The following is a 15,478-nucleotide window of genomic DNA, read 5'->3' on the forward strand; positions in this document are numbered from 1 at the left end:
GGTCCAAATTGTCCCTAGGTGTGAATGAGCGAATGAGTTGTCTGTCCCTGTGTGCCCTGCGATTGGCTGGCAACCAGTTCAGGGTGTCCCCTGCCCACTGCTCGGAGATGGCTGGGATGGGCTCCAGCCCCCCCGCGACCCTAATGAGGATAAGCGGTACGGCTAATGAGATGAGATGAGATATTGTTAATGAACATTTTGTTGTAAAATACTGAGTTGCTCGACATGAATGAGGTTTATTATAAAAAAGGTTCAAAAATGAAGTAGCTTGGAGGTTGTTAAAGATATTTTGTTATCAATACGCTAAAGCTGGAATGATAGAAAGAAATGCAAATGTAGTTTGCGCAGTGAGGAGAGAGATCAGCCGGAATCTCCCGCTTTCGGACTAAACCAAAGCCTCTCTCGTCCATTCCTGGACAGCGAATCAGTTTTATTCAAGGTTCGCGCATGCGCAGAAATCATCAATGACGTCACAAATACGTCTTTCCGTACATGCAACGAAAGATAACTGTGTATATTAAAATCAGACTATGTGTGTGTGTGTTTTAATGATTGTTCATACGTTTAAAAAAGAAACATGGGAAATAGAAATAGGAAAAAACAAGTTAAAATGTGAGTTAAGTTCATCAGGATTATTTGTAACATAGAACACAGAGAAATACACAATTAACTAAATATGATCTACTTTACAACGTTCACCGTAGAAGGAAAACAATACATGCAAATATAATTACCGTAAATTCCGGACTATAGAGCGCACCTGATTATAAGCCGCACCCACCACATTTTAAAAGGAAAACCGATTTTGTACATACACAAGCCGCACCTGTATATAAGCCGCATGCGCCCACATTTAAACATGTAACACAAACACAAAATTAACCCAAACCCGACTTCAAGTCCCGCGATTGAAACTAAATGTCCTCTCATTAAAGTCTACAGTCCAAAAATCACATCCGGCAAAATGAACGGAAAATGATACCGGTACCTAAGGTTTCATGCAGACATGCAGAGTACAGGTCCCGTTGAAAGTACTCCAAGGAAAAAAGTGTATATTTCCAAAGGTAAGGGTGGGAAAAATATATCAGATGAACACATTTACTCACGCAACTCCTTTTTCTTTAACCAACCTTTTACCTCCTCTTCTTTCCTTGTCTGTCCCTTACCTTTAGCGGTCCCCACTTCAACTCGGCACCCCGCGTTTGTTCCGCCCCTCATTTTTCGTTCACCCGTGCAAAACATATCAGAATAAGTGTCTAAAATAAATACAAATAAATACATTACAAAAATATACAGTTGCAAATACATATTATACATGGGTTACACATATTTACAAAGAAAGACGGTACACCGAGAGGGTTTTCAAAGCTTTAATAATAATAATATAGCTTTGACAGGGAAGTTGATGGTAGCAACAATCGAGCGCCGCTAGCGGCTGTTAGAAAAACGACATAAATTGGCTCAATAAGCCGCAGGGTTGAAAGTTAGGGAAAAAAGTAGGGGCTTATAGTCCGGAATTTACAGTAAGTAGAATTTTCTTATTCAAATTATGAATTCATTTTCTGCATTGAATTATTGTTGGTAATATACTGATTAAAGGGATAACCACAAACCTGTTTTTTTTTTCATTTTCTCCTTTTTTTCGTAACTTCTTTATACAACATAATCATTCGTAATATGGTTATATCAGTATCAGAAATTATTTTCCCCCCATTTTATTAACACTCCACTTATTGAAACATGAATATTTTGTTTGTTTGTTTGTTTGTACATGATTCAATTGTTTGTTTGTTTGTACATGATTCAAATTGAATCTTTTCTTCCGGCGCCGTCACGAATGGCAGCCACTCCAGCAGCTCCCGTGTTATTTTCGATTGTTCTCGATTGTTCTCAGCTCAGGGATGCTGCTGGAAATGTGAATTTCCCTTCGGGGATGAACAAAGTATCTATCTATCTATCTATCTATCTATCTATAATGCATCAAAGCAAGTGAGCCGTTTGAGATGTTATGCCGAGAAATGCACCCTTGCCGAGATATGCACCCCGTAGCGGGAGCTCGCCGAAATTTGCATCCCGTAGCGGGAGTTCGCACACGTCACTCCCGCTACTATAACCACTTTGACCTGGTTTTATCTCACTTTTATATCACTTTTTGGGAATGTAATGGCGAACATATAACCAAAACCTTCATAGCTAGAGATAGATGGGGGGTGAATTTTCAGGCAGCCAGGCTGGTCCCTCCCATCAGTATCATTTACATTTATTAGGTTGACGTTGGATCATTTGTACTAGAAAAAAAAATGACAACGTTAGGCACAGGGTGATCTGTTTATTCAAGTAAAATACAAAATACAATTATTGACGTGTTACGTCTCGTTTGGCGATGAGAAGAAAACACGTTCGTCTCCCGTTTATCTGGTGACGATTTGACAGTTCATTTCAGCATAATAAGCTTTATGGTAGAGTGCATAACAGTTTCAATACGAGCGATTTGAATAGAAAAAGGCAAAATAAACAAGTTCCCTGCTCAAAAGTGATTTGTATACGGTGTGCATTACCTTTCGATTACATTCACAACAAATACAAAGACGGAATGGTTTAAGTGGTATTATATTCCTAACCAACTGGCTTTGGTTATATGTTCGCCATTACATTCCCGAAAAGGTATATAAAAGTGAGATAAAACGAGGTAAAAGTGGTTATAGTAGCTACGGGGTGAAAATCTCGGCAGGGGTGCATTTCTCGGCATAACACCGGCTCCTTTTAATGAGTTGAGCCGAAAAAGCCGGTTCTCTAAAAAGAGACGGACTTCCTTTCACTACATAACTCTACCACATGAAATCCGAGGCGGCAGATGCATGCGCACATTAGCATCAAACCGCTCGCTTCGTTTGCAACGAAAAAAAACGAAACCGAGATAGAGGCTACCGCGGCGAACTGGTTTGACTTGATTGATTTGCCGTTTCGTGATAGTCGGTGTGTACCGGATGGTACCCATCATTGACAAATTTGCATTTTTCCGTACAGATTTTCTCGTACGTCGTACACAATCAAAGCGGCGCTGCCACGAGCGGCTGCCTTTTCCAGCAGCTGCCCTATTGTTTTATTGTCTGCTCCTATCTTCGGTGTTTTTTGACAACTACACTATGGATTACTTCTATCCTATGGACATGGGTTTTAGCGCACAAAAAATGCGTGTATTCAAGGAATTTCAACTCCTTGCCCTGAAGAATTCTCGTGCCGGCGTGATGAAGGGGCCTATCGTGGAAGAAGAGCCGGAGCTAGCGAAGCTGTTAGCGGTGTTATAAGTCTTCGGTACCATCCGTAATCATGGTAAATGCGAACTCACTACCAAATAAGATCATCGAGTGCTGGTGGAAAACATCGAAGCGCACAGGGAGCGCAGTTGCTGTGTTTTGCGGTAACGTGGCTCACGTTTAGCATTCCGGACGCTAACGTGTAGCCACCCGGAGCTACCCGGAGCAATCCGGCTTCAACGCCGCTAAACAGAGACACGAAAGCCGGGGGGAATCGGAGAGGAGGCGGACTTGCTAACACGAGGTGGTGTATCCCTGGATTTTCACAAAGAAAAGTTTTCCATCTGCCGCAGGGATGTCGAACTTTTGGACTGGCGTGACGTCATCCACTCCGCTACAAGCACCCCTAGGGCATCATGTTCATCTGTTAATAAACAACGGGGTAGACTGCTGGAAGTGTGAATTTCCCTACGGGGATGAATAAAATATCTATCTATCTATCTATCTATCTATCTATCTACACGTCTTAAAATGCATAATAAACGTACTTTGTGCGGCAAAAACGTACAAGTTAACAGGTATGCAATATTGACTTTATTTTACCATTTTTTTTCAAACTGAAAGAGAATATCTGACACTTGAGTTCATGGCACGCCGATTTCTGCCTAGTCCAAGGTGGGCCGAACCACCCAGATGCCACCCTTGGCACGGCTCACTATAAATCAAGCAGAATCCAGCTGTGTTGACTCAACTTACCGAAAGGTCGGTTTGATCCGACTTGAGGTCTGAGCAGAAGTTGTAAAAACCGCCATTATTAGCGAGTGTCGTTCATTTGGCGCTGTTCCAGTTGGATGTGGAAGAGTGAACTACTCTGACAGCAGAGTGGCTGGCCAGAAACGCTGTTTGTTTTGGGATATGCTTCCCAGTGCCAAAATCGGGCCAAAGTGCGTCACGTTTTGGACAGGTCAGAGCCGGGACGCTGTGGAAACAAAGTGCTCGCTCCAAAGCTTTAGGAAAAAGTCAACAGAAGTAGGACTGGACACAAAATCACAACATAAATATTTCTCTAAGCAATGAATGGACGAAAAATGGTAGCATATTTTACTAACATTTTATCTCTCTAAATACAATGTAACAACAAACTCATATTTGAGTCCCACTTCTTGGGCTATTTAGATAGATAGATTGATAGATAGATAGATAAATACTTTATTCATCCCCGTAGGGAAATTCACACTTCCAGCAGTATCCTTGTGTTTAAAAATAAAATAAAGATATAGAATACAAAAATACCCAATGTAACGTGTTGCTATAGAGTATTTAAATAGTGCTACGGAAAATACACACTGTTATCAAAATAGGGTGATATGCAAATGTGGGGGTGGGGTTTAATGTGGGCTTTTACTCCCCCGGGTGGAGTTAAAGAGCCTCATGGCATGAGGAAGTCAAGTCACATTTATTTATATAGCCCTTAATCACAAAAATGTCTCAAAGGACTGCACAGGATTACAATTACACAATTACCTGATCTTAAACCAACATTTCTTCCAGGCCCTGCTGTTGAACAGAAGAGTGTGTTGTGTGTTGTGTCACCCTGACCAGAGTGACATGGCCGCTTTCTTGTGTCCCGTTTCATTCGAAGGGACGAAAGTCTAGGTATGAGTGGAGAGAGAGGTGTTGTGAAAGGATAGTGGGATGTTGGGACGCGTTCTATGATACGGCAGGGGTAAACCAGTGAAAGCTGTCGGGCACTGCTGTTGAACAGAAGAGTGTGTTAGAACGCGTCCCAACATCCCACTATCCTTTCACAACACCTCTCCACTCATTCCTAGACTTTTGTCCCTTCGGATGTAACGGGACACAAGAAAGCAGCCATGTCAGTCTGGTCAGGGTGACACAACACACTCTGATCTCCTCAGTCTGTCTGTGGACCAAGACTGAGACAGCAGTCTGTCGCTGAAGCTGCTCTTCTATTTGTTCTGTAGTGTTATTTTACAAAAAGTTTACGTTTTTTCCTAAAACATCCTTTCAATTAGTTTTCTGAGCTAAATATACTAAAAAAGTCCTTTAATACATGAAAATTTTCCAAAAATAGGACATCTTTATGACAATAAATGGTCAAATTGTTTTAAAATCCCACAAAATTAAGTTCGATTTTTAAAACAACCCAAAACACATCCCAGGAGCTGTGTGAAAAAAAACTCTTTTGGTGGGTCAAAAATGACCCAATTAGGTTCGAGAGGGGACTGAGTAACCTCTTGGGTTCTATTTTACCCAAACTAACCCATAATTGGGTAAAACAAATACAAGTATTTTGTTTTGTGCAAAAGAAAAACTAAAAATTGGGTCTTAAGACAAGACACACTAAAATTGCTCTTTTTTTTTAAATAAGAAATTGAATGCTTTTTAAATTAAAGCACCCCGAAACTAAGTATTTTTGAATGAACCAAAAACATCCAGAAATTCTTTTAACCCGCCTGTGTTTTTTGAGTATAACAAAAACAAATATTTTATTGCGTCAAAAATGACCTAATTTAATTCGGTCAGTGACCGATCAACTTCTTGGGTTTTATCACCACGGCTTCTTTGCCCAAACTATCTATCCATCTATCTACCTTGGTCATATCCCTCAAGAGGGGTGACCGACCGCAAGACAAATGCATACACAAAAACAAAGAAAAGAAAAAAGGGAAACGTAGCAAAAAAACACTAAAATTTTGGACCATGGCCATCCCAAATGCCCAAACACCTAAACAATGTAGGCACCTCAGCACCCAAGTCGGTCATGCTTTCGTCCCTCCAGATGAAACGTGACACAAGAAAGCGGCCATGTCACTCGGGTCAGGCTGACACACTCTTCTGTTCAACAGCAGGGCCCGACAGCTTTCACTGGTTTACCCCTGCCGCATCATAGAACACGTCCCAACATCCCACTATCCTTTCACAACACCTCTCCACTCATTCCTAGACTTTCATCCCTCCGGATGAAACGGGACACAAGAAAGCGGCCATGTCACTCGGGTCAGGGTGACGCAACACACTCTTCTGTTCAACAGCAGGGCCCGACAGCTTTCACTGGTTTACCCCTGCCGCATCATAGAACATGTCCCAACATCCCACAATCCTTTCACAACACCTCTCCACTCATTCCTAGACTTTCATCCCTCCGGATGAAACGGGACACAAGAAAGCGGCCATGTCACTCGGGTCAGGGTGACACAGCACACTCTTCTGTTCAACAGCAGGGCCCGACAGCTTTCACTGGTTTACCCCTGCCGTATAATAGAACGTGTCCCAACATCCCACTATCCTTTAACAACACCTTCAACATTCGCTCCTCATCCATCCTCTCCATGTGTACTCTCTTATCCACACGCTTGCTCAGTTCCACTACTACTCCAGTTCTGTCTCTCACAATTTCATTTCTCAATCGATCCAATATTGGTAAAAGTAGTACTTAGAGATTGTTATAACAATAGTGCAATGAAACTGTAATAATAGTGCAATGAAAAGTAGTGCAATAGCATTAGCATTAGCAACAAAAATTCCCAAATGAGTCGCACTAGATATATTTTGACCACAATTTAGCACATAAAATGCTAGCCAAATTTGTATAATGACTTTCAGTAATTAATTAATGACAACATTTATTCAGTTTCACTTTAAATAAATTTGAAAAAGGTTGTTTTTTTTTCCCTTTTCAATTTGTTTTCCCAAGAAAGAAAATATCTTTCATTGACTCATCACTCACTAACTCAATGAGACCTGTCAAAATCCGACCATCATAACACGCGTCAGTTTACAGCCATCGGGTCACAGCGAACTCCCTAATTGTTGCAACCGCCGAGCCGGTTGTCACACGACATTTTTTGTGCATTCCTAAATTCCCGCGGGAGCGCCGTTTAATTCCGCCCGAGAAGACGACAGCCCAAGGAACCCCACGTTCTCCGTTTTCCCGCTGTCAAATCAACCGAAGGTAAACACGTTCATCGGAAACTGGACGAGAGCAGAGAGAAGAGGGGAGCCTGGAACGGCTACGGTATTCAACTGAAGACTTCTGTTTAAAATCCCCGACGTTCATTCTCCAACCTGACTAGTGACCCTGAGGGTCTACTCAACCCTGCGGTTTTTCGGACTCCCCAGAGAGTCATGTTAACTAACCCAGAGTCGCTATTGAAACAGGAAGCTGACAAGCCCTTGTTAAGCGAACCCATTCGTCACGTCCCAAGTCCTTTTCTCCGGGCTGCTACATTTAAACATTTCTCCTTAAATATGAAATGTGCAAATGTGAGGTCTATTTGCTGATTTTTTAGAATTCCTTTCTCTTTTAATGTCCAGATATTCATTTTAAAGGAATATAAATGGATCAAATATCTATCTATATATCTATACATATTTATATATATATCTAGACATATTTATATATATATCTATATATATCTAGACATATTTATATATATATATCTAGAAATATTTATATATATATATCTATACATATCTATATATATCTATATATCTACCTCTATATCTCTCTCTCTCTTTCTCTTTCTCTCTTTCTCTCTTTCTCTCTCTTTCTCTCTTTCTCTCTCTTTCTCCCCCCTTTTCTCTCTCTTTTTCTCTCTTTCTCTCTCTTTTTCTCTCTTTTTCTCTTTCTCTCTTTCTCTCTCTTTCTCTCTCTTTCTCCATATATAATCTTTATCCATATCTGGTGGGCGGCAGTAGCTCAGGAGGTAGAGCGCTCGTCTTGGGATCAAGGGATCCCGGCTCGTCTGTGTTACATGTCGAAGTGTCCTTGGGTAAGACACTGAACCCCTAATACACCCAATAAGCAGGTTAGCGCCTTACATGGCTGCAAGGCCGCTATTGGGAAATGTGGAGCACACTGTAAAGCGCTTTGGGAAGTCATTGACTTGAAAAGCGCTATATAAATGCAGATCATTTCATTTCATATCTATCTATGTTTATCTATATCGATCTATATCTATCTACGTCTATCTATATCTATCTATATCTATCTATATCTATATCTATGTCTATCTAAATGAACAGAATGAGAAACCGCTTCTTCCCAAGAGCACACTGAACTCTCATCCACAACCTTCTTGAGCATATGTGCAATTGTGTTGTACTACTGGCGTTTTAAATATACACATATTTGTTATATATGTTGAATACACTGTTTTTGTTTTTTACACATTTTTATCTTTTTTAATTCATTTTACTTTGCACTGAAAGGATAAGCCCTCCTGTATAATGAAAATCAAGGCCATTCATTAATCCTATTGTATTTTAGCTTATTGTCACAGTTGCCATGGCGCCCAATTAACCGCGCCCGTGTGACGCCAGCTACGGCTCGTTGACAGATCGGTTTTCTGTCTATTTAAGCTCAGCGCTCTCACGCTTCCTTTGTCAGCCCGTCAATGAACCTCTGCCCCGCAAGACGTGGGTTCTGACTAGGTCCTGTTTTCCTGTTGGTATTTCCTGTCCGGTATTGTTCCCATTTATTTTGTCCGGTTTAATATCGGTTTCCAGTTTCGTTCCCGTCTATTTTTGTCCTTTTTATTTTTCCCTCCAGTTTTCGTTCCCGTCTAATTTGTCCTGTTTATTTCGATATCCGGTTTCATTATCAATCCTCTCTGTCCCGTCCTGTCCGTTACCGAACCCATCTGTTCGATATTGGCCGGGGCAATTGGAATCGATCTCGTCGGTCTCTAGCTTCCTGTCTTTTTGTTACTTTTGTGTTCAAAATCATAAAACAAATATCTGTTGGCCAAACAATAGCACCCTACTTAGAGAGATGTTTATTTAACTTAAAAAGTTTTTCAACAGGGCTTTTTTTCTCAGTGCATTTATTTGTATTCATTTTGTTTGTTTTTTCAGGGGACTGGGGGCAAACTTTATGACCCCATTAATTACAAATTGCAACAAAAAGTATATGTACATAGTGTTTTTGTATCTCATCTTATCTCATCTCATTAGCTACACCGCTTATCCTCAGTAGGGTCGCGGGGGTGCTGAAGCCCATCCCAGCAATCATCGGGCAGTGGGCAGGGGACACCCTGAACTGGTTGCCAGGCAATCGCAGGGCACACGGGGACAGACAACTCACTCGCTCATTCACACCTAGGGACAATTTGGACCGGCCAATTCACCTGAAATGCATGTTTTTGGAATGTGGGAGGAAACTGGAGTGCCCGGAGGAAACCCACGCAAGCACGGGGAGAACATACAAACTCCGCACAGGGAGTCTGGAGCTGGATTTGAACCCACGCAGGAGGTTCCCAAGACATGAACTGTGCCGCACATGCGCTAACCAGGTGTTTTTGTATATTGTATACATAATTATATTTCATTGTATCCTGATTTAAATGTCTTTAACACGGTTGCAAAGACAATCCCGTTAGCATTTTATGCTAACGACAGTAGAGATAATCTTGACTCTTGAATGGCAAAATTTAAGTGTTTTTATGTCTTGTAATATGAGTATCCCTTTTTTTTTTTCAAGGACATTCTTGCAAGCTACTGACCAAGAACATGGGCATGCTCGTCATAAACGAAGACACACTCGACGTAAGTACCGCTCATTTTTCAACCCCCAAAAACGATTGGAATGAGAAAAAGTCATCCATACCAAAGAATGAGTTCAAATAAATACCATCACTTTTTTGCTGCTGAAAGCTTTGCAGTCTTTGCCAAATCTCTGTGTAAATAAACACTAGAGGTTCGGAAACGTGGCCATGGGGAGCAGACCATCCCATCAACACCTGGCAGACAATCTAAATCTCTTTTTAACGCGCACGAGGTACCCCGCCGAGAAGCCTGTTCACCCCCGGCAGGAGAGCCTTTTCTGGCGTTTGTGGGACACCGCGGTACAAATGTCTGCACGGGAAAAGGGCCAAAGACGAAGATTGAATGTTACCGTATATTCCGCACTATAAGGCGCACCGGGTTATAGGGCGCACTCTCCCAAAATCGTTTTTGGTCCTATATTTTCCATACATAAGGCGCACCGGATTATAAGGCTCTACAATGGGAACGTCGACAAAACAGTCAGATAGTTCAGTTTAACTTATTACCCCCTTAACATTCCGAAAGCTTGCAAAGAAGCAAATACGTGTCTCAGACATGTACGGAAACAGTGTCTGTACGATGTCACTCAAATGCATCGTTCCAAATATCATTCGGAAGGTCCGGGTCCCGTTAAAAGTAATCCAAGGAAAAAAAGTGTATATTTCCAAAGGTAAGGGTGGGAAAAATATATATCCACCTTTGTCTGCCATGTCCACAAACACTCACCTTTACCGGTCCCCACTTCCCTCTGCAGTCTCAGGATTCAAGAAATGCCAAACATTTCTTAGTTTCCATTTTATTTTTTGCTGGCAACTATGTGGACAGCAAAGTAAGAATTTTATTGTGCAGGGAAACGGGGTTCTTTTAAAATAGACTCATCACAGAAACATCAAGATCGTTCTAAAACAAGATACCGGGGAAAATATAAAGCCGCATAGCTCACCTAGGTTCTCTTGCAGCCATCACGTTCAATAATGATACGTAACCATGGTCTTCTTACAACCATGAGTGTAGTAAATCCAGGAGAGTAAAATATTTACGAATACAGAATAGTAAAAAATGTTTTCTCCATGCCGTAGTGCAACCCAACGTGTGATTCACATTCATCTTTTTCGGCCAATTGCAGGCTTTGTTTCGCCCCTTTAGCCTATGCGAGCCTGTAAACGATAAAAAGGATCCGCCCCCTTTACCTCCGAATAACTAGCGAACAGTGATCGATTCAAATGATGATTGACAAATTGGTTAGGAAATGAAACACCGGTATATAAATCCCAGCATACACCGCGGACGACTTCGCCTTCGGGGGAAAATCTAGTCGGCGGCTGCTTGCTTTAGTTGCAAGACTTTGTGACTTAATATTTATCCATATATAAGGCACACTGTATTATAAGGCGCATGGTCAGCTTTTGAAAAAAATAAAGGCTTTTAGGTGCACCTTATAGTGCGGAAAATACGGTACTTCGTCGGCTTTTTCAAAGGGGAGGGGCGGATAGCAAGGAGAGGCATTTAAGTGTTGAGGGGCGACGACAGACTGCCTTCATCCTGTCAGCCGTTCGTTAAACATGATGAATTGAGTCGAAGGTTAAAATCCGGCGTCGGTAGATTCATAAAGAGCGCCGACCTGCACTTTTGGTTGTGGTGGAGTAGATGCTCACATAGGGCAGTTTGTTAACAACGCAAAAAAGCGGAAAGTGTCCACATACGGCCATGCACCTACAAGCTGGACGGGACACGCCACACACGAGTGTCATCGGAGCATGGCTTCCCTTCTCGCTGGTTTACACTTACCAGACTTGTCCGTTTTTTAGACATCCCCTGTGCTGCATCGACTCGCATGGCCTGAAATTCCTCAAGTGAAACTTGGTCTCCGATGTACGATTCCAACGCAGATGCTAGATCACTTGAAGGGACTTGTTCCCACTAGAGTTTATATAGTATGGAATTGGAATAGCTATAGAATTTCCACGGACATCAGTTTACTGACAAGTTAAGTCATGTTTATTTGTGAGGCCCTTAATCACAAGGAGTCTCAAAGGGCTGGACAGACCACAGATTATTACGAACTACAGACTATTATTACACCATCCCCCGATCTAAAACCTACACGAGGGCAAGGAAAAACTCAATAACCACAACATAAGTCAAGTCATGTTTATTTGTGACACCCTTAATAACAAGGCGTCTCTATCTCTATCGTTAACTTCAAACTATAATTACACCATCCACTGATCTAAAACCTACATGAGGGCAAGGAAGAACTCAAAAAGCACAACATGAGTCAAGTCAAGTAATGTTTATTTGTGACGCCCTTAATCACAAGGAGTCTCAAAGGCCTGCACAGACCACAGATTATTTCAGACTAGAGACTATTATTACACCATCCCCTGATCTAAAACCTAAACGAGAGCAAGGAAAAACTCAAAAACCACAACATGAGTCAAGTCATGTTTATTTGTGACGCTCTTAATCATAAGGAGTCTCAAAGGGCTGCACGGACCACAGATTATTGCAAACCAATGACTATTATTACACCATCCCCTGATCTAAAACCAACATGAGGGCAAGGAAAAACTCGGAAACCTCAACATAAGCCAAGTCAAGTCATGTTTATATGTTTAGCCCCTAATTACAAGGAGTCTCAAAGGGCTGCACAGACCACAGTTTATTACAGACTAAGAGACTATTGTCACACCATCCCCTGATCTAAAACCTACATGAGGGCAAGGAAAAACTCAAAAACCACAACATGAGTCAAGTTATGTTTATTTATGACGCCCTTAATCACAAGGAGTCTCAAAGGGCTGCACAGACTATTGCAAACCACAGACTATTAATACACCATCCCCTGATGTAAAACCTACATGAGGGCAAGGAAAAACTCAAAAACCACAACATGTGTCAAGTCATGTTTTTTTGTGACCCCCTTAATCCCAAGGAGTCTCATAGGGCTGCACAGACCACAGACTATTGCAAACTACAGACTATTATCACACCATCCCCTGATCTAAAACCTACATGAGGGCAAGGAAAAACTCAAAAACCTCAGCATGAAGAAAAGGAAGCAGTTTATTACTGTACTTTGAGAATAACTTTTTTTAGGTGCCTTATCGGTAAAAAATAAGCTGCTAAAATAAGAAAATGAATATTTAAAACTAGTTTGACACACATCTTCTTTCGAGAAGCGACTGCACCGCATTGTTGCAAATCAACACTCACTGTAGCTAAGTGACCACATCATGTCTACTTTAACAGGATTAACTCCATTGTGGAGGCCCCCCCCCCCCAGTTTGATGACTTTACATCTCCGCAAACATCCAGATTCTAGATCACGAGTGTCTCAACAATGGAGCCCAGTCTCGACGGGAGGCTGGGAATGGCCATTCCCGAAAGCAAACGCTGGCGATTCACGGAGGCTAAATGCCTCATTACAGCTATAACAAAAGCTCTTTAGAGGGAGACATGGAGAATTAGCGTCGGAGATTCACTACCTCATTTAATGTAGGTGGAGGGCGGGGGGGTGCTCAACTTGAGTCTCCATCGCTGTCTTCTCAACCAAAATAGAGGTGGAGCTTAAATTGAATAAGAATGAGGGCATGGTTTTGTTCCAAATGTACCATGTTTTCCGGACTATAAAGTCCTCACAAAAACCTCAAATCTGGCAGGAATTTTTCATTTATAGGCTGTTAGGTTTTCATCTCTCTCATCAGCTGCACCGCATATCCTCAGTAGGGTCGCGGGGGTGCTGGAGCCCATCCCAGCAATCATCGGGCAGTGGGCAGGGGACACCCTGAACTGGTTGCCAGCCAATCGCAGGGCACACGGGGACAGACAACTCACTCGCTCAGTCACACTTAGGGACAATTTGGACCGGCCAATTCACCTGAAATGCATGTTTTTTGGAATGTGGGAGGAAACCGGAGTGCCCGGAGGAAACCCACGCAAGCACGGGGAGAACATACAAACTCCGCACAGTAAGGCCGGGAGCTGGATTTGAACCCACACAGGAGGTTCCCACGACCTCAGAACTGTGCCGCGCACGCGCTAACCACTGCTGCTGTTAGGTTTTAAATATCAAAATGTACCGTTTACCAAATTGTTTGAATTACCGTATTTTCCGCACTATAAGCTGACCATGCGCCTTATAATACAGTGCGCCTTATATATGGATCAATATTAAATTTGCAAGGTCTCGCAACTTACTCAACAGCCGCCGACTCGATTTTCCCCCGAACGTGGAGTAGTCCGCGGTGTATGCTGGGATTTATATACCGCCGTTTCATTGGCTAACCAATGTGTCAATCATCATTTGAATCCATCGCTATTGGCTAAAGTTATTCGGAGCCTCGGATTGGCTAGAGGGCCGAAACAAACCCTGCAATTGGCCGAAAAAGATGTGTCAATCATCCGTTAAATCGATCGCTATTGGCTGAAGTTATTCGGAGCCTCGGATAGGCTAGAGGGCCAAAACAAACCCTGCAATTGGCCGGAAAAGATGACTGAATAGCAAGCTAGCTAAACTACGCCATAAAGAAACATGTTTCATTGGTCTGTATTTGTAAATATTTGACTCTCCTGGATTGACTACACTCACGGTTGTAAGAAGACCATGATTGCGTATCATTATTGAACGTGAGAACTTAGGTGAGCTATGCGGCTTTATATTTTCCCGGTATCTTGTTTTTTAGAACGATCTTGATGTTGCTGTAATGAGTTGAGTGAATTAAACTCAATTCCAAGTGTTTATTGTCATATGCACAGTAAAGTTGCGAGCGAAAAAGAAAATGGAAACTAAGGAATGGTTGGCATTTTTTGAATTCCAAGACTTTAACCTTCCAAATGATATTTGGAACGATGCAATAGTCTGTGTAATATAGTGTAATAATCTGTGAAGCCCTTTGAGACTCTTCGTGATTTAGGGCTATACAAATAAAGATGACTTGACTTCACTTGACTTGACTCTTTATCTCTATCTCTCTCCCTCTTTCTATCTTTCCTTCTCTTTCTCTCTCTCCCTCCCTCAGACACACTCTCGCTCCCTCTTTCTCCCTCTCTTTCGCTCTCTCTTTCTCTCTCTTTTTTTCTTTTTACTCTGTGTTTCCTCTCTCTCTTTCTCTCTCTCTCCCCCTCCCTCACACCCTCCATTCCTTTCTCCCTCTTTCTTTCTTTCTTTCTTGCTCCCTCCCTCACAACCTCCCTTCGTATCTCACTCTCTCTCTTTCTTTCTCTTTATCTCTATCTCTTTCTCTCTATCTCCTTCTATCTTTCCTTCTCTTTCTCTCTCTCCCTCCCTCAGACACACTCTCGCTCCCTCTTTCTCCCTCTCTTTCGCTCTCTCTTTTTCTTTTTACTCTGTCTTTCTCTCTTTCTCTCTCTCTCCCCCTCCCTCACACCCTCCATTCCTTTCTCCCTCTTTCTTTCTTTCTCTCACTCTCTTTCTTTTTTTCCCTCTTTCTTGCTCCCTCCCTCACAACCTCACTTCGTATCTCACTCTCTCCCTCTTTCTTTCTCTATCTTTCTCACTCCCTCTGTCTTTTCTCTCTCTGTCTTTCTTTCTTTCTTTCTCTCTCCCTCCATCACACACTCACTCCTTCCCTCTTTCTTTTTTCCTTCCCTATCTCTTTCTCGTTATTTCTCTTTTTCTTTCTTTCTTT

At 42.1% G+C, this 15,478-nt stretch overlaps 1 protein-coding gene across 4 annotated transcripts in view; it reads left to right on the forward strand.

Moving 5' to 3' along the window:
- Positions 1-15,478, forward strand: part of atp8a1 (ATPase phospholipid transporting 8A1) — a 222,770-nt gene that overhangs the window by 112,758 nt on the left and 94,534 nt on the right. For all 4 annotated transcript variants that reach the window (XM_088343544.1, XM_088343546.1, XM_088343545.1 and 1 more), the window contains one exon: positions 9,763-9,827. In XM_088343544.1, the coding sequence (XP_088199670.1) occupies positions 9,763-9,827 (65 nt within the window). The remainder of the gene's footprint in view (positions 1-9,762; positions 9,828-15,478) is intronic.

The sequence above is a fragment of the Urocampus carinirostris genome, chromosome 9 (assembly GCF_059441175.1).
Source record: "Urocampus carinirostris isolate Australia breed hairy pipefish chromosome 9, RoL_Ucar_1.0, whole genome shotgun sequence".
In the NCBI taxonomy this organism is placed as follows: Eukaryota; Metazoa; Chordata; class Actinopteri; order Syngnathiformes; family Syngnathidae; genus Urocampus; species Urocampus carinirostris.